The sequence below is a fragment of the Symphalangus syndactylus genome, chromosome 12 (assembly GCF_028878055.3).
Source record: "Symphalangus syndactylus isolate Jambi chromosome 12, NHGRI_mSymSyn1-v2.1_pri, whole genome shotgun sequence".
In the NCBI taxonomy this organism is placed as follows: Eukaryota; Metazoa; Chordata; class Mammalia; order Primates; family Hylobatidae; genus Symphalangus; species Symphalangus syndactylus.
In genome coordinates this window covers 79,703,485-79,722,444 of record NC_072441.2, presented here as the reverse complement: position 1 = coordinate 79,722,444, position 18,960 = coordinate 79,703,485, and the positions used below count along the sequence as shown (strand labels likewise).

The following is an 18,960-nucleotide window of genomic DNA, read 5'->3' as shown; positions in this document are numbered from 1 at the left end:
TTACCAATGGAGTCAAAGTTCTGATTTCATATTTGGTATAAAGCAATATCTCCTATTCTTAGGCCTATATCTTATTTGAATGTTTTTCTTACAGCATGGCGGACACCGACCTGTTCATGGAATGTGAGGAGGAGGAGTTGGAGCCATGGCAGAAAATCAGTGATGTCATTGAGGACTCTGTAGTTGAAGATTATAATTCAGTGGATAAAACTACCACAGGTAACAAAAACTCTTCTGATCTTAGATGGTTTAAATTAATTAAATTGAATGGTATTTTGGTTAACAAAGTGTGAGATGGAAAAGGACTTTAAGAATCCAGGGAGACCTCATTGTGGCACTCACTGGTGCTACCTTTTTTCCCATGCTCTAGTCTGTGAAAACCTCAGTTTCCTCATCCATATAGCTAGAAACTATATATTTAATTCATTGAAAACATTGGAAGGTTGGATTAACCAGTGTTTATCAAATATCTAGCAGTCTTCTTATTAAAAGATGTATGAACAAGAATTCAAAGTGGTGGTGTGTGTGTGTCAGTGCTCATTTATGTACCCGGTAAAAAATAGGTTCCCATAGTCTTTTTGTTTTGTTTTGTTTTATTTTGTTTTACTTGAACTTGGTTTCCTTTGTGAGTGGAGTAGAAATTGCCTTGTGTCTGCCTTCATGGACAGTTTACAAATTTAGGCTTGTTAGCTTTTCTTTCATAAAGGTGATGCTGCTGGGTCAAATTCTAGATTGCCCTGAATTCAGAAAATGGGTGGTAGTTCTTTTGCTCCCCTAAATTGTAACAGTTGCTCTTTATTTTTATCTTTCCTGTCTTGAGACCTGAAGATGGCATTGGTTTAGGCTGAAATAGGGCACAGTTCAGGGTCTTTTGGATGGCTTAATATGCATGATTATGAATACCACTAGTGGTAATAATAAACCTTTGAGTCCTAGAGGTTTGCTAGTGCTGTGTAAGCAAAGATTAAAATCCCAGTTCAGTGGGCTCAGTGATGTAACTTAATTAACCAGGAGATGTGAGACAAAGAAGAAGGGATTGTGTTTAAATGGTGGACTAAGGGTTAAGTAGGAGGAGAAATCACATGAACAGTTGGATTTATGAAACAGGAAATTTTTTGGCTATAGAGACCCACAACAAGATGGAAAGGGAAGATTAGAGCAGTATCCTTTAGTGTCATCTGTCCCTGTCTCCAAGTGACTATGCCTCCCCTTCCCCACAGTTTCTGTGAGCCAGCAGCCAGTCTCGGCTCCAGTGCCCATCGCTGCCCATGCTTCTGTTGCTGGGCACCTCTCTACATCCACCACCGTTAGTAGCAGCGGGGCACAGAACAGCGACAGTACAAAGAAGACTCTTGTCACACTAATTGCCAACAACAATGGTAAGTGGGATTATTGGGAAATAATAATCCTGGGCTAGAGGGGTGAAAGAACAAAAAAGGTCTCAGGGACAGCCATACCTGTTTAGTTAGGTACAGATGTGGTTCTACTAGTTGGAAAATGAATTTAGTAATGATTCTCTGATATGGAAGTGATTTCTGTAGATGGTGCTATTCCTTCTAAGTTAGTGCTGACTCGATACTGGTGTTTCAAGTGAGAGAGCAGTAGATTCTTGCTACTGATAATTTCTCAGAGAGAAAATGTCAACCCAAAATTCCTAACTGTTAAGCTTTTTTTGTTTGGTTGGTTGGTTGTTTTTGTTTCTTTAATGAGAAAAATTCCATTAGTTTGGTAAGAATTTTCCCAGGGCAGTTCTGTATTTTCTCTGGCAGATTCATTTGTTTATTGGTTCCTGAGTATGGAAGATAGGATAGAGTTGTTGTCTACATGAAAGAAATGGTGAAAGACTAGTGTTTTTAGTGTATTTTTTTTTTTAATAGAAAGGCTATATAGTATTGGTTTCTATTTAATTTCTGATGTCTATTTCTACACTCCTAAGATGAGTTGTTGACCAGTTATGTCTCAAGATTCATAACTGAAGTGTAGGTACTTTCATAGAGTCATTGCATTACTGCAAGAGACTTTATTTTTTAATTATTTCCTTTAAAACTAAAACAGCTTTAGTACTACAAAAATAATATATGAATTGTAGAAAAACTAAAAAGTAAAAAAAAAATCGAAAGGAAGAAAAAATGTTTAACCATAATCCCACCACCTGAAGATAACTGATGGTTACTTTTATATTCTGTATGTATATTTATTTTTATATACATCTATGTGTTATATGTGGTGATTTTCTTTTTACAAAAAAAGATTATACAAGTTGTACATTACTCTGCCTGCCTTTTCCCCTTAATAGTGAATATCTTAATGAAGTCATCTATAACATTTTTGATGACTAACTGTATTTCCCATTATTTGATTACCTTATTAACAATGGGTTGTAAGTGGGTATATTGCTATTTTAAAGAGCTTCAGTGAACATTCCTATCTCTGTATCTTTTCTTGCATTGTTAATTAGTTCTGCAAATATATTTCTGAAACAAATTGTTGGCTCAAAGGTTATCACAGTTTTTGAGAATTGTGATCAGTGTTGTTCCTGGGTTGGCCATCTAGAAATGTTGTGTCAGTTTATACTGCTGTTAGAAAAGAGTATGGTTTTTAATTTGGGGATATAACCATTTATATATGCATTCCCCTACTGTTGAACATTTATTAGGGTCCGCATCCTTTGTGATTACAAATGATGCTGTGGTGAATGTTTTCAGGCATGTGTCTTTGCCCACTGTGTAAAACATATTTGCAATATAAAGTCTTAGAGGTGAGATTTGCTGGATCAGGTGTTTATAATTTGATAGACGCTGTCAAGTTGTCCTGATAGGTTGCTCTAAATAAGTGCCCGCCAATAGCTCTTTCCCCGCATTGTTACCAACTTTAGGTATTATCAAACTTTAAAACCTCCATGATTTCCAAAGTTTTTCAGTATTTGGATACTGAAAATATGATGATTCTATGGGGAATATTTAGACTTCTAAAAAACTTATAAATGGAGACCCTTGTGTATATAAAGATGGGGAACCATTTGTGTAAAGATTTCTATTATTTTACAGATGTGGAAACTGAGGCCTAGAGAGTCTAAATAATTTGCTTTAGTTATAAGTGATAATAGTTGCTAAGTGACTAAACTGTATTTGAATTTTCTGGACTTCAAAACTTTCGGGATTTCCACTGTATTATATTGCTTTCCTGTGTATTTTTTTTTTTTTTAAGCCAGTCAAATTTAGCAGTGGGGGAGTTGTATAACAACTTTAGTGACACTAATGTTTATAAGTTCTGATAACCCACTACCACAGGAGTAGTCCTATGTGTCTCTTAAACTGTTAAAGTTCTGTTAGCAACCAGCTTACCTAACCTTTTGATCCCAGGGTTCCAAGGCCCATGCTGAGATGGCTGTGCATCCTTTTTTTTTTTTTTTTTTTTCCCTGAGACGGGATCTCGCTTTGTCACCCAGGCTGGAGCGCAGTGGCGTGAACACAGCTCACTGCAGCCTCAACCTCTGTGGCTCAGCAATCCTCCCATCTCTGCCCCACACGTAGCCAGGACTACAGGCACATGCCACCATGCCTGGCTAACTTCTATTATTTTTGTAGAGACAGGGTTTCACCATGTTGCCCAGGCTGGTCTCAAACTCCCAAGCTTAAGCGATCCTCCCTCATTGGCGTCCCAAAGTGCTGGGATTACAGGCGTGAGTGAGCCACCATGCCAGGCCAGCTGAGCATCTTATGACATGCTAAGATGACCTAGTCTCCTTGACTCCTTGAATGTACCCTTGATTCTTGAGCCAGCGTATGGCCAGTGTACTAATTTTTTCTAAAAAATATAAATTGACTTTATTTACTTCAAAAGCCTCTAATATTTAAATTAAAATGTTAACCCATAACCCATGTACATGAAAAAAAGAAGACAGTGGGTATAGACTGGTAAGTAACCACAGTCTTGTGTATTCCAAAAAAAAATTCATCCATAGATAAGCATAAATTAATTGCAGTTGTCTAATTTATTTCGCTTTACATATCTATATAAAAAATACATACAGTTCTGTAACTTTTTTCATCAGATACTCTTGTTTTTTCTTTTTTGTTTTTGTTTTTTTTTTTTGAGATAGAGTCTCCCTCTGTCACTCAGGCTGGAGTGCAGTGGTGTGATCTTGGCCCACTGCAACCTCCACTTCTGGGTTCAAGTAATTCTCTTGCCTCAGCCTCCTGAGTAGCTGGGATTACAGGCATGCACCACCGTGCCTGGCTAAGTTTTTTGTGTTTTTAGTAGAGATGAGGTTTCACAGTGTTGACCAGGCTGGTCTCGAACTCCTGACCTCAGGTGATTTGCCCACCACGGCCTCCCAAAGTGCTGGGATTACAGGTGTGAGCCACCGTGCCCAGCCTAGGAACTCTTGAAATGCTAGTCCAACTTTAAGGATATGGCTTCAGAATAAAGTGAATGAGAAATATTGCCTCTTACAACCCAGTTTCCCTTTAAGCCTTCAGTTTAATTGTATTGATATATTATCTGCTTACTACATTAGTAACATAGCAAATGAGAATAACATTTGTTTTTTTGAGACAGAGTCTCACTCCATCACCCAGGCTGGAGTGCAGTGGTGCAACCTCCGTCTCTCTGGTTCAAGCAATTCTCATGCCTCACCCACCCTAGTAGCTGGGATTACAGGCATGCACCACCGTGCTTGGCTAATTTCTGTATTTTTAGTAGAGACAGGGTTTCACCATGTTGGCCAGGCTGGTCTCAATTTCCTGACCTCAAGTGATCCACCCACCACGGCTTCTCAAAGTTCTGGGATTACAGGCATGAGCCACTGCTCCCCGCCAGCAAATGAGAATAATTTTTAAACAATTCAGTATTGTTTCACTTAGTGTACTTTAAAAAGTTTAGAAATTTAAAATTTAAAAAAAATTTTGTGGTCTCAGGAGAGGGAAAGATTTCTTAAACCAAATACAAAAACAGAGCTAACCATAAAGGGTAAAATTGATAAATAGAACTATATTAAAGATGTGATTAAAAAAAAAACACACATGGAGAAGACAAACCACAAACTGGAAGGTGTTTGTGGCATGTATTACTTTTTTTTTTTTTTTGAGATGGAATCTGCACTCCAGCCTGCTTTGTTGCCCAGGCTGGAGTACAGTGGCGCAATCTCGGCTCACTGCAGCCTCTGCCTCCCAACTTCAAATGATTCTCGTGCCTCTGTCTACCAAGTAGCTGGGACTACAGGTGCTTGCCACCACACCCGGCTAACTTTTGTATTTTTAGCAGAGACAGTGTGTCACCATGTTGGCCAGACTGGTCTCAAACTCCTGACCTCAAGTAATCTGCCTGTCTTGGCCTCCCAAAGTGCTGAGATTACAGACATGAGCCACCTCACCTGGCCCTCGAAAAGTTAAACATAGAGTTACCATGTGACCCAGCAGTTCTACTCCTAGCTGTATACCCAAGAGAATGGAAAACCATGTTCACATAAAAACTTGTGCACTAATGTTCATAGCAGTATCATTTGTTATAGCTAAAAGTAAAAACAACCTGTGTCCATAAATTAATGGATAAACAAAATGTAATATATGTACACAATGGAATATTATTAGCCCATAAAAAGGAATGAGATACTGATACATTCTATAACATAGATGAACCTTGAAAACATAATCCTGAGAAAGAAGCCAGACATACAAAATTAGCCAGGTGTGGTGGCGCATGCCTGCAATCCCAGCTATTAGGGAGGCTGAGGCAGGAGAATCGTTTGAACTCGGGAGGCGGAGGTTGCTGTGAGCCAATATCGCACCACTGCACTCCAGCCTGGGCAACAAGAGGAAAACTCTGTCTCAAAAAAAAGAGAAAGAAAAAAGAAAGAAGCCAGACACAAAAGGTCATGTATTGTATGATTCCATCTATATGAAATGTCTTGAATAGGCAAGTCCACAGAGAGAGAAATTAGATTCGTGGTTGCCAGGGGCTGGGAGGAGAAAAGAATGGGGAATAATTGCTAGGGGAAATGAGGTTTCTTTTGAGGGCGATGAAAATGTTCTGGATCTAGGCCGGGTGTGGTGGCTCACGCCTGTAATCCTAGCACTTTGGGAAGCCGAGGCAGGCAGATCACCTGAGGTCAGGAGTTCGAGACCAGCCTGGCTAACATAGTGAAACCCCGTTTCTACTAAAAATATAAAAAACTAGCCAGGCATGGTGGCATGTGCCTGTAATCCCAGCTACTCGGGAGGCTGAAGCAGGAGAATTGCTTGAACCTGGGAGGCAGAGGTTACAGTGAGCCAAAATCACGCCACTGCACTCCAGCCTGGGCAACAAGAGCGAAACTCCATTTACAAAAAAAAAAAAAGAAAAGAAAAGAAAATGTTCTAGAAGTAAATAATGATGATGATGGTTGCACAACCTTGGGAATATACAAAAAAAAAAAAAAATCACTGAATTGTGTATTTTAAATGGGCAGTATGTGGATTATATCTCAAAGCCGGGTTTGGTTTTTTGTGTGTGTTTTGCTTTTAAGAAAGTATCAAGGCCGAGTGTGTGGCTCACACCTGTAATCCCAGCACTTTGGGAGGCCAAGGTGAGCAGAACATTTGAGGTCAGGAGTTCGAGACCAGCCTGACCAACATGGTGAAACCCCATCTCTACTAAAAATACAAAAAAATTAGCCGAGTGTGGTGGCACTTACCTGTAGTCCCAGCTACTTGGGAGGCTGAAGCAGGAGAATCGCTTGAACCTGAGAGATGGAGGTTGCAGTGAGCTGAGATCACGCTACTGCACTCCAACTTGGGCAACAGGGCAAGACTCCATCTCAAAAAAAAAAAAGAAAGTATCAGGAATAAAATTTTGGAATATTTTTACTATCCTGTTTGATGTTCTTTAGAATTTACTACTTAGTATTTTAAAATTATTCCTGTAGTTCTGACTGATCTTATGTTTGCACAGGAAAGAAACATTATGAGGTGAAATAAACTGTTGCTTAATTCTGAGCTGTGAATGATGTGAATTTAATGTTATAAATTTCTGACAGTATAACTAATTATGGTTTTCAATTCCTATTGTATTTAGCCCTCTATTTCTGGGCTTTAAGGGTATGGAAGTAAACTTAAAAGAATGAAGGAAGGCTGGACGCAGTGGCTCACGCCTATAATCCCAGCACTTTGGGAGGCCGAGGCGGGCAGATCGCCTGAGGTCAGAAGTTTGAGACCAGCATGGCCAAATAGTGAAACCCTGTCTCTATTAAAAACTACAAAAATTAGCTGGACATGGTGGTGGGCATCTGTATTCCTAGCTACTTGGGAGGCTGAGCAGGAGAATCACTTGAACCTAGGAGGCAGAGGTTGCAGTGAGCTGAGGTCACGCCATTCCAGCCTGGGTGACAGAGCAAAACTCCTTGTGAAAAAAAAAAGAAAGAAGGAAGGAAAAAAATCAAGAGAGAACGAACTTAGAGGGAGAAAGTTAGTTGCATAATTCTTTGATTTTTTTAATTAATAATGTGCAAGGCGGGCAGATCACAAGGTCACAAGATCGAGACCATCCTGGCCAACATGGTAAAACCCCGTCTCTACTAAAATACAAAAAAATTAGCTGGGCCTGGTGGCATGTGCCTGTAGTCCCAGCTACTTGGGAGGGTGAGGCAGGGGAATCACTTGAACCCAGGAGGCAGAGGTTGCAGTGAGCCGAGATTGCGCCATTGCACTCCAGCCTGGTGACAGAGCAAGACTCCATCTCAAAAAATAAATGTGCTTGATACCATATGACGTCTGAAGTACAGAAGAAAACTCATGAAATTAATTGTCAACGAGGTGGATTGTTTTGTTTCATTTGTTTCTTAGGTTTTCTTTGTTTTGTTCAAGATGGGGTCTCACTTTGTCACCCAGGCTGGAGTGCAGTAGTGGCACGAACACAGCTGGCTCACGGCACCCTCCACCTCCCAGGCTCAAACGATCCTCCTACCTCGGTCCCCCAAGTAGCTGGGACTACAGGCGCACGCCACCATGTCTGGCTATTTTTCATTTTTTATTTTTGAGACTGAGACTCACTCTGTTGCCCAGACTGGAGTGTAGGGGCACAATCTTGGCTCACTGAAGACCCCACCTGGGTTCAAGCAATTGTCGTGCCTCAGTCACTCAAGTAGCTGGGATTACAGGCATATGCCACCATGCCCAGCTAACTTTTGTATTTTTAATAGAGATGGGGGTTTCACCATGATGGCCAGGCTGGTCTCGAACTCTTGACCTCAACTGATCCACCTGCCTCGGCCTCCCAAAGTGCTGACATGATAGGCGTAAGCCACCACGCCTGGCCTTGTTTTGTTTTTGAGATGGGGGTCTCACTGTGTTGTCCAGGGTGGACTCAAACTCCTAGGCTCAAGTGATCTACCTGCTTCAGCCTCTCAAATAGCTGGGACTACAGGTGCATGCCACTGCTCTAGGCTGGATAATCCTTTTAAAGGCTTTTTTTTTTTTAAAGCACCAGAAGTGTGATTGCCTGTTTCATCCTCTGGAAATAGAACCTTGTAAGACACTTGAATTGTCAGAATTCCTTTGAGCAAAGATTGCAGAAATCATTAAAATGCTTCTAAATAAGTAAGTGTAGTTTACCCAGTATGACTTTCCATAGTCTGGCTTTTGCTTTCTATTGCATTGTGAATCTAATCTGGTCTTAGAAAACCATTTTTTGATTGTACCATATTTTTGGAAAAATTCTTTTCTTTCTTTTTTTTTTGAGATGGAATTTCGCTCTTATTGCTCAGACTGGAGTGCAGTGGCGCGATTTCGGCTCAACACAACCTCTGCCTCCTGGGTTCAAGCAATTCTCCTGCCTCAGCCTCCCGAGTAGCTGGGATTACAGGCATGCGCCACTACCCCTGGCTAATTTTGTTATTTTTAGAGACGGGGTTTCCCCATGTTGGTCAGGCTGGTCTCAAACTCCTGATCTCAGGTGATCCACCCACCTCGGCCTCCCAAAATGCTGGGATTACAGGCATGAGCCACCTTGCCCAGCCTTTTTGGAAAAATTCTAACAATCCACCAAAATTTAAACTTGACCCTGATATAAAAGAAAATATTTGCAGAAAATGCTGTTAAAATTCTTTATAATGGTATTTACGGGTTTCATGGAAACCTGGTCTGTCTTTAAGAGACTTGCTAATGCTGACTGATTTCACATAAATGCAAAAAGCCTCCATCTTTCCCTTCTTGTATTTAATTGGGATGGTGAGCTAGTAATTATCTTAAGAATTTTTAGAATTAGGATAAATAAGAGATAATTTATTTTCTTTTGTCCTAGTAGTTAAAATAATGACTAGAAAATATAGACTTTTGCTTAGTCAATATTTTTCAACCATAAATTTCAAAAGGATAGAAAGAGATGGTTGGGGAACCTATAGATTAAGAGACTTGAGTTATGTTCATCAGTTGCACTTTGCAAACATTTCGTAACTGGATTCAGACAAATTAAAAAATACAAACAAGTAAATTTGAATTTTGACTGGGTATTTGATATTGAATAATTATTATAATGTTCAGGAGTTATGTTGGTATGATTCTTTTATCTTTTTTTGAAGTTCTTATGTAGGAGGTATATTTTGAAATACTTATAGATGATATAATCTAGAACTTGTTTTAAAGTGATATGGGAACTAGTAAGTATGTAGGAGGTATAGATGAAATAAGACTTGCCATACATTGATAATTATTGAAGCAGGATGGTGGTTACGTAGGGGTTCACTATAGCGTTCTCTTTTTATGTATGTTTTAACTTCTCCATAATAAAACATTAAAAATTTTTAAAAACCCACCATAGATAAATTGCCAGTATAGTTTAACATGGATAGAACTTGCTGGAATTTTCTGTTTTATTTATCTCTCTGCCTCTACAATCACTAGTCTTCTGGCTCAGTAACTGAGGGTCTAGTCTACTGATGAGCTCTCAGTTTCTGAGAGAGTATGAGATAAGCCACTGTTGGCCCATTAGTAGCCACCTACATACCTATTCCTTTGGTGGTCTAGCTTTGTAGTTAACTGTGGTGATATAACCTGCCAAGTGGAACATAAATTTCAGAGGGGCCCATCCCATTCTGGTGATTTTGGGTAAAAAGTTGAGGCCATATTTTGCTTGACTCTTTGGTTTTCTGTTTCTTGTTATTGTTGTTGTTTTGAGACAGAGCCTTGCTCTGTCGCCCAGGCTGGAGTGCAGTGGCACAGTGTTGGCTCACTGCAACCTCCGCCTCCCTGGTTCAAGCAATTCTCCTGCCTCAGCTTCCCAAGTAGCTGGAATTACAGGTTTGCGCCACCATGCCCGGCTAATTTTTGTATTTTTAGTAGAGACAGGGTTTTGTCATGTTGGCCAGGCTGGTCTTGAGCTCCTGGCCTCAAGTGATCTGCCTGCCTTGGCCTCCCAAAGTGCTGGGATTAGAGGTGTGAGCCACCATGCCTGGCCTGCTTGACTCTTTGGCTTAGGTATATTGGCTCTCTGAAATTTTCTATCTGGTTTTGAGTATTCTTTGTAAATCAGGAAACTTAGTATTGGTTTTTTCACCAAATGTCGTGAAATAGGGGACTTAAAAATATTTATAAAATTTTCTCACAAATGAAAAGAATTTAAGATATTTCAATAATAAATAGCCCAGTTTATTAATATTTATTCATGAATGAATCATTATCTTCTGAAATCATGTCATTTTTACTTGGTGTGGGTTAGTTTTTGTCCAGGTCTTCTGTTTATCAGCCCTGATGACATGAAGAGAAAGGCTACGGTAGGTAGCCTGTCAGTCTCTGGGTTCCCAGTGGCTGCTTAAAGAATCTTGCGTTTCTCAGATTTAACTCACTAGGAAGAGAACCCATTCCTTAGATTCTGTGTACTTGCTGAATTAATGTTTGTTGATGAATATTCTTTTTAAAAAATTAAGGGAGATTAGCTAACAAATTATATTCTAATAAAATAGGTTTTACCTAGTTAAAATATGGAAAAAGACTTAACATATTTTGTTCTGCTGATTTGGTGGGGGAGATTATGTGTGGTCACTTAAATCATGAGAGTCAGGGTGCTAGCCACATAGAATTCTAATGTGTCTTTCATCCCCAGTTAAGACATATGGGTGAAGTGTTAGCGAACCTCCTCTACTCATCTGTTTTTCTGTTAGTTGTAGATTTGGGTGAAGCTTAAATTTTTGGTGAATTTGGTCACATTAAACCTGAGATGAGTGGCAGTCTTGGGTATTTTGGCATATAGGACACCATTTCTAATAAAATGTGGATTTGTACTTGGGATGCTGAGGTGGAAGAATCGCCTGAGCCCAGGAAGTTGAGGCTGCAGTGAGCCGTGACTGTGCCACTGTGCTCCAGCCTGGGTGACAGAGTGAGACCCTGTATCAAATAAAATAAAATAAAATAAAATAAAGTAAAATGTGGGTTTAACATTGTTTCTAACATTCCTTTTTTTTCTTCTTCTTCCTTTACCCTTTAGCTGGCAATCCTTTGGTCCAGCAAGGTGGACAACCACTCATCCTGACCCAGAATCCAGCCCCAGGTCTGGGCACAATGGTTACTCAACCAGTATTGAGGCCTGTTCAGGTCATGCAGAATGCCAATCATGTGACTAGTTCCCCTGTGGCCTCACAACCAATATTTATCACTACGCAGGTGAGTAGGACTCAATTCCAAGGTTGCTAGAGGAGAGAAACACTATAAACCTCTGAAAGCTCTGACTTAGGGTCTTTGGCATCATTACAAGTGGTTCTAAGTCTTGTCTTTTGACCTGGCTTTCTCATTTACTGTTCTGCAATTTGATGCCGACTGTGGAAAGCCCAGCATAGCACAGCTGGGTAATATCCTCTTTAAACCCCTTAGAAGTTTATTAAGTGATTTGATTAAAGTCTAGGCAGAAATTAGTGGGAAAGCTTGGATTAAGAAGCCTTAACGCTTGGCTCTTGAGGCTTTTCACCCTTTGCTTGGACTGCTTCTCTTCACATGGGATGAGTTAGTTAACTTTTGGAGATGTATATATGTAATTGGTGTAGTTCATGGAGACGTTTGGGAGACAAGGAAGATGACTTATTTGATATATAATGTGTTGAATTGAAGTTGAAAGCCTAATTCTGAATATGGATTCTAAAGGCAAATGCTTCTCTTTGCCTGTGGCTTCCTGAGTTGTAAATTCTTATGAATTTGCCAAAGGTTTATGGCCTTTGAAGTAGACTTTTGGAACAATTTCTTAGGATTGTTTGTATGTTGAATCACTCCAGTGAACATTGCTCTTGCCCCCACCCCCTACCCCCACTTCTGTTCATTTAGCACTTTAGGGAGCCAGTCTGTTGATGAGGATTTTTTAAGCTGATGCTCTCTTAAGTCAGGAAATAGGTTTTCATTTTTGCTCATATGTTCCAAAGCTTGTTCTCTAATTTTGATATTTTGTCTCTCAAAAGTTTGCCAGAATTTCCTAAATTTTTCCATCTCAGTCATTTAAAAGCTCTAATTCTAGAGAAAGAACCATTAAGTAAGAGTATGGGAATTTTTTTTTGGATGTAGGTCATACTGCAGTCTTTGTTAGTATTAATTGGTCTCCATGTTAAAGATCATTTTGCTTTTTAATACAGGGATTTCCTGTAAGGAATGTCCGGCCTGTACAAAATGCAATGAATCAGGTTGGGATTGTGCTGAACGTACAGCAAGGCCAAACGGTTAGACCAATTACACTAGTTCCAGGTAAGGAAAAATGTCTATCCATTTGGAATAAACCGGCATCCAGAAGATTTGTTTTTATTGTTCTAAATATCCTAAGTCATTTAGTAAGTATATTTAAAGAAAACCTAAAAATATAAAAATATTAATGATTTAAGCCCAATTTTTAAAAATCTGTTTCTAACCTTTGGCCAGGGTGGTGGTTTTAATTATTTCTGTTTAGCTTTTCACCACCCTTCATCAAGTAGTAAAACAGAGTTTACAGTCATTTTTCTGTAACTGGTATTTAGTCAGCTATTAAGACTATGTTATTAATGCAAACTCATAAATTCTACACTCCTTACACATCTCCTCATTTGCACGGTGGGATTATAAACTTTGTTTTAATTTTATAGCATAGATTTTAGATATAAATAAATGACATTCCCTTTATGGATAAATACTGTCAATGACTAGATAGTATTTTATTTTAAGATTCTGCTAGATTGTATTTTTTTTTTTTTAAGATTCTGAGAAGGATAATTTTTTTAAAATCTTAGAATTTTCCATTGCTCTATTTAGCGTGTGTAAGTTTACTACAATTCAGACCAAAAAAGAGTATCTTAATTTAGCTATTTGTAAGGGTACCTCTGTAGCTTGTCTTTCTAAGGTTTTGTTTTTTGTTCTCATAGCCCACAGGGGTTTTTGGCCCGTAGTCTGACCAGCTTACCCTGGTATTTCTTTATTTTTCTCAGTGGAATTGTCTACAGTTGAGCTAGGAGACATTCCTCTTTGGGACATCCTAGTAGAATGGCATAGTCTGTCTTCTGAGTTGATAGAAGAGGATGGAAGACTCCTTTAGTACTCTGAGAAAGACTGATTTCTTTTTTCAGGACCAGGTTTGCCATTTGGCCTATATACACCCATATTGCCTCCCAATCTTTTCTTCTAGTACCAAGATCAAGCCACTGATTATATTCTTAGAATTAAAAAGGCAGTGTGGTAAGGTGTTTTAGGAGGAGTTGATGGGAGTCTTACTTAACTTAATGTTTTTAGACTGCCCAGGCTAATTTATTTTGTCAACATGGACACCTTATGCTTTCTTAGTCTTTAGAATCTATACTACTCTTGGAAACCTCTGATGATCATCCATCAGTTTGGGGAAATAATCTTTCCAGTAAAGGCAGGGAGAATGTGTTATAGGTGAGCTCACTGACCAAGATCTGGTACTTTGTCTCTCTTTTAAAGCTCCAGGTACCCAGTTTGTTAAGCCGACAGTTGGAGTTCCACAAGTGTTCTCCCAGATGACCCCTGTGAGGCCAGGCTCCACAATGCCTGTGAGGCCCACCACCAACACCTTCACCACCGTCATCCCAGCCACTCTTACCATTCGAAGCACCGTCCCACAGTCCCAGTCCCAGCAGACCAAGTCCACTCCCAGCACTTCCACCACTCCCACTGCCACACAGCCAACCTCACTGGGGCAACTAGCTGTTCAGTCTCCAGGCCAGTCAAACCAGACCACGAATCCCAAGCTAGGTAAGGCTTGGGAAGAGGAGATGGCAGAGCTAGGATGGGATGGTGGGTGGAGAACAGATGATTATCACTTGGTCACTGTAGCTCCCTCCTTCCCCTCTCCACCTGCAGTGAGCATTGCCAGCTTTGTCACTGTGAAGCGACCTGGTGTTACAGGCGAAAATAGCAATGAAGTGGCCAAATTGGTGAATACCCTTAACACCATCCCTTCCCTGGGCCAGAGTCCTGGGCCAGTGGTGGTGTCCAACAACAGCTCTGCTCATGGCTCTCAAAGAACCAGCGGACCTGAGTCTTCAATGAAAGGTACGATAACCTGAAAGACCCTGAGCAGCCAGTCATTCAAAAACATTAATAAAGTGTTTGTTGTATCAGAGCTTTATACTCAGAAATAGAAAAATAAAAAAAATATAGCTGCTGTAGTTTATTCTTACAGAAACTTTAGTAAGGAGAAAGCCACTTACAAAAAGCGTAACTGAATCAGCTGCAAGAAATTCTGTGTGTAATTGTGCTTTGGAGATTAGTGAAATTGATTGATCAGAGATGGGTGAGATAATGAAAGATAACTTCATGGAAGAGATGGATTTCTGAGCAAGGTTTTAAAGTTGGGATTTGGTAGAAAGATGTTCAGGTTGAGAATGATGAGCATGACAGTTTTCAATGGTCTAGAGCAGGGGTCGGCAAATATTTCCTGTAAAGGGCCTAGTAGTAAAGTTGTAGGCTTTGTGCACAATATATAGCCTCTGTTGCAGCTATTAACTGTGCCGTTGTGGTGTGGAAGCAGCCACAGATACATAAACGAATGAGCATGGCTGTGCTCCACTAAAAACTATTTAGGGACTCTGAAATTTAAGTTTCATAAAATTTTCATGTGTCGAAAAATTGTATTATTTTATTTCAACCATTTAAAAATAAAAACCGCAAGATATAGTGGCTCACACCTCATCCCAGCATTATGGGAGGCCAAGGCGGGAGGATCACTTGAGCCTAGGAGTTTGAGACCAGCCTGGGCAACATGGTGAGATCCCATCTCTACAAAAAAAAAAAAAAAAAACGATTAGCCAGGCGTGGTGGTGTATGTCTGCAGTCCTCACTACTCAGGAGTCTGAGGTGAGAGGATGGCTTGGGCTTGAACCCAGAAGGTTGAGCCTGCAGTGAGCCATGATCATGCCACTGCAACAGAACGAGACCCTTTCTCAAAAAAAAGTAAAAATCTTTAAAAAATGGTGTTGGGAAAACTAGATATCCATGTCCAAAAAAATGAAGTTGGATCTTACCTTACAATAAATACAAAAATTAACTCAAAATGGATCAAAGACCTAAATGAACCTAAAACTATAAGACTCTTAGAAAAATCATAGGACAAAAAGCGTCATGATACGTGATTTGACAGTGATTGCTATTTCTTGGATATGACACCAAAAGCATATGCAAGAAAAGAAAAAAATGGGTAAATTAACTTACATCAAAATTTAAAACTTTTGTGCATCAAAGGACATTATCAACACAGTGGAAAGGGAAGCCACAGAATGGGAGAAAATATTTGCAAATTATATATCTAATAAGGGGTTAATATCCAGAATATATATAGAATTCGTACAGTTCAACATTAAAAAAAACTCCCAAACAACCTTTTTAAAAAACATACAAAGGACTGGCTGGGCATGGTGGTTCACACCTGTAATCCCAGCACTTTGAGAGGCCGAGGCAGGTGGATCACGAGGGCAGGGGTTCAAGACCAGCCTGACCAATAATGGTGAAACCCCGTCTCTACTAAAAATACAAAAATTAGCCAGGCGTGGTGGTTTGTGCCTGTATTCCCAGCTACTTGGGAGGCTGAGACAGGAGAATTGCTTGAACCTGGAAGGCAGAGGTTGTGGTGAGCCGAGATCGTGCCACTGCACTCCAGCCTGGGCAACAGAGCAAGACCCCATCTCAAAAAAAAAAAAAAAAGGAAAGTAGGCAAAGGACTGAATAGACCTTTCTCCAAAGAAAGTTATAGCCAATAAGCTCATGAAAAGGTGCTCAGTGTTATTAATCATTATGGAAATGCAAATCAAAACCACAACGAGGTACCGTCTCACTCCTATTAGGATGGCTACTATCAAAAAACCATAAAATAACAAATATTGTTGAGGATGTGGAGAAAGCAGAACCCTTACGCACTGTTGGTGGAAATGTAAAATGATGCAGCCACTTTGGAAACAGTATGGTGGTTCCTCAAAAACTTAAAAATGATAGAATTGTATGCTCCAGGAATTCCACTTCTATACCCAAAAGAATTGAAAGCAGAGACTAGAACAGGTATTTGTACATCTATGACCTATGTTCATTGCAACATTATTCACAATAGCTGAAAGGTGAAAGCAACACAGAGGTCCATCAGCTGATAAAGGGATAAATAAAATGTGGTATTCACATACAATGGTATATTGTTCAGGCTTAAGAAAGGCAATTCTGCTGCAACATGTGCTACAACATGGTTGAACCTTGAGGACATTATGCTAAAGTGAAATAGGCTAGTCACAAAAGGACAAGCACCATATGATTCCACTTACTTGAGGTACCTAGAGTAGTCAAATTCATAGAGACAAAGTTGAATTGTGGTTGCTGGGGTGGAGGCAAGGGGAGAATGGTGAGGAGTTTTTTATTGGATATAGCTTCAGTTCTGCAAGATTTAAAAAAAAAAAAAAAAAAAACCTTAACAAAAAAGTCACATACAAATTACTCTTAGCTTATGGGCCAAACAGAAACTGGTAGCTGGGCTGGATTTGATCTGTGCGCTATGGTTTGCTGACCCCTGGCCTAGAGTTAGAACAGTAAAAGGAAGCCTCAAACATAGTGATCTTGAGCCCAGGGAGGTCAAGCCTGCAGTGAGCTGTGGTCGTGCCACTGCACTCCAGCCTGGGCAACAGACTGAGAGACCCTGTCTCAAAAAAAACAAAAACAAACAAAAAACCATAGTGATCTCTCATGCTTGCTTACCCTTTTATATACTTCTCAGGGAGTGTTTGACCTTTTCCCAAAAGGTTAGTAATCTTTTTCCAGTGTCATTGTATTAATCTTATCAATTCTTCTCACTTCTTTCAGTGACCTCTTCCATCCCAGTATTTGACCTCCAGGATGGTGGACGGAAAATATGTCCACGGTGTAATGCTCAATTTCGTGTTACTGAAGCTTTGAGAGGTCACATGTGTGTAAGTGATATCACCTGTGATCCAGCTTAAGTGGCTTCTGCCATTTACCTTCATTAATATTGGAAGCTTGTAAAACAGGGGCTCTAAAATGACTGAAGCTTTTTAAAGGATTACTGTTTCTCTTGGTCTGTTTTTAGAAGAGCTGTGTACTTTGGAATGTGATGGGATACATTTAAAGACCCTCAAATAGATCAGAACATATGTGATCTTACTTTCTTAGCATGGTAGATTTTGAAACCACACAGGAGAACGGGTTTATAGATAATAAGGACTCAAACCATATTGGCCTCAGTTCATTTTCTGTTAATTGTGTCATTGGATGAGTCGGGAGCTCTTATTTCCATTTTTTAGCTTTTCATTTTTTGGTATTAGTCCAGATAAAAAGATTGGAACTTCTTTTTTGCCAGGGAGCTCAGAGCCAAGTTATACTAATGATTAAGGGACTTAAGACAGGCAGGAGGGAGAAGTACAAAGTTCAGTGCTTGGGTGGCTTATGGCTGTGGATATACTCTAGAAAAGGAGTGAAACTTGGAAACACTAAAAAACTGAAGGGTGAAAGCTGAATGAGAATACCTGAAACCAAACCGTTAACAAGGAATGGTAGTGAAGTTAAGGAGTTAGCACATTCTAGCCCCCAGGATAACCAGAATGATCAGATGTCTTTCTTTATAGTACTGTTGCCCAGAAATGGTTGAATACCAGAAGAAAGGAAAGTCCCTGGATTCAGAACCCAGTGTCCCATCAGCAGCAAAGCCCCCATCCCCTGAGAAAACAGCTCCTGTTGCTTCCACACCCTCTTCTACACCTATTCCTGCTCTGTCACCACCTACCAAAGTACCGGAGCCAAATGAGAACGTGGGTGATGCCGTCCAGACCAAACTCATTATGCTTGTAGATGACTTCTACTATGGACGGGATGGTGGCAAAGTAGCCCAGCTCACAAATTTCCCTAAGGTCGCCACATCTTTCCGATGCCCACATTGTACCAAAAGGCTAAAAAACAATATTCGGTAAGTGTTGAAGAGCCTTGGAAGTTACCTTGGACAAGAGAAGACTTACATTTTCTTATATATTTTAAGTCTTTCTCTTTGGAGAATGGACCTAACTACTATGCAATCTTGCTGGGGTTATCATTAAATCAATAACTAGGACTATAGAAGGAGATATTGTGGTAATAAACAAAAGGTAACTGGATCGAGTAAGGGAAAGCAGTATATCTCCTTTCACAGAACTCTCTTAGTTTCAAGAATTCATTATCTTTCTGGGCTCAGGAAAGGATATCCCAAACAGGAAGTTTGGGGAATGGAGGGGAGCAGATAATGTTTGTTCTGTGATTTTACCATTATATTTCTAAAAGGCTACCTATTTTTTATGTTTTCTGTACTTTCTCTTTGTGCTTTATTACAGATTCATGAACCATATGAAACACCACGTAGAACTCGATCAGCAGAACGGTGAGGTAGATGGTCACACTATCTGCCAGCACTGTTACCGCCAGTTTTCCACTCCCTTCCAGCTTCAGTGCCACTTGGAAAATGTTCATAGTCCCTATGAATCTACTAGTAAGTTTGGAAACTCTTAAA

General features: G+C 39.9%; 1 protein-coding gene across 6 annotated transcripts in view; it reads left to right on the top strand.

The window, feature by feature from the left end:
• The window catches only part of POGZ (pogo transposable element derived with ZNF domain), a 58,707-nt gene that overhangs the window by 17,837 nt on the left and 21,910 nt on the right, over positions 1-18,960 (top strand). For 2 of the 6 annotated variants that reach the window (XM_063626206.1, XM_063626208.1), the window contains exons 2-10: positions 95-219; positions 1,221-1,379; positions 11,455-11,630; positions 12,584-12,692; positions 13,896-14,186; positions 14,268-14,486; positions 17,271-17,377; positions 18,050-18,387; positions 18,785-18,939. In XM_063626206.1, the coding sequence (XP_063482276.1) occupies positions 96-219; positions 1,221-1,379; positions 11,455-11,630; positions 12,584-12,692; positions 13,896-14,186; positions 14,268-14,486; positions 17,271-17,377; positions 18,050-18,387; positions 18,785-18,939 (1,678 nt within the window). In that variant the 5' untranslated portion in view covers position 95. The remainder of the gene's footprint in view (positions 1-94; positions 220-1,220; positions 1,380-11,454; positions 11,631-12,583; positions 12,693-13,895; positions 14,187-14,267; positions 14,487-17,270; positions 17,378-18,049; positions 18,388-18,784; positions 18,940-18,960) is intronic. The other 4 variants (XM_063626209.1, XM_063626210.1, XM_063626211.1 and 1 more) reach the window with 4 other exon arrangements.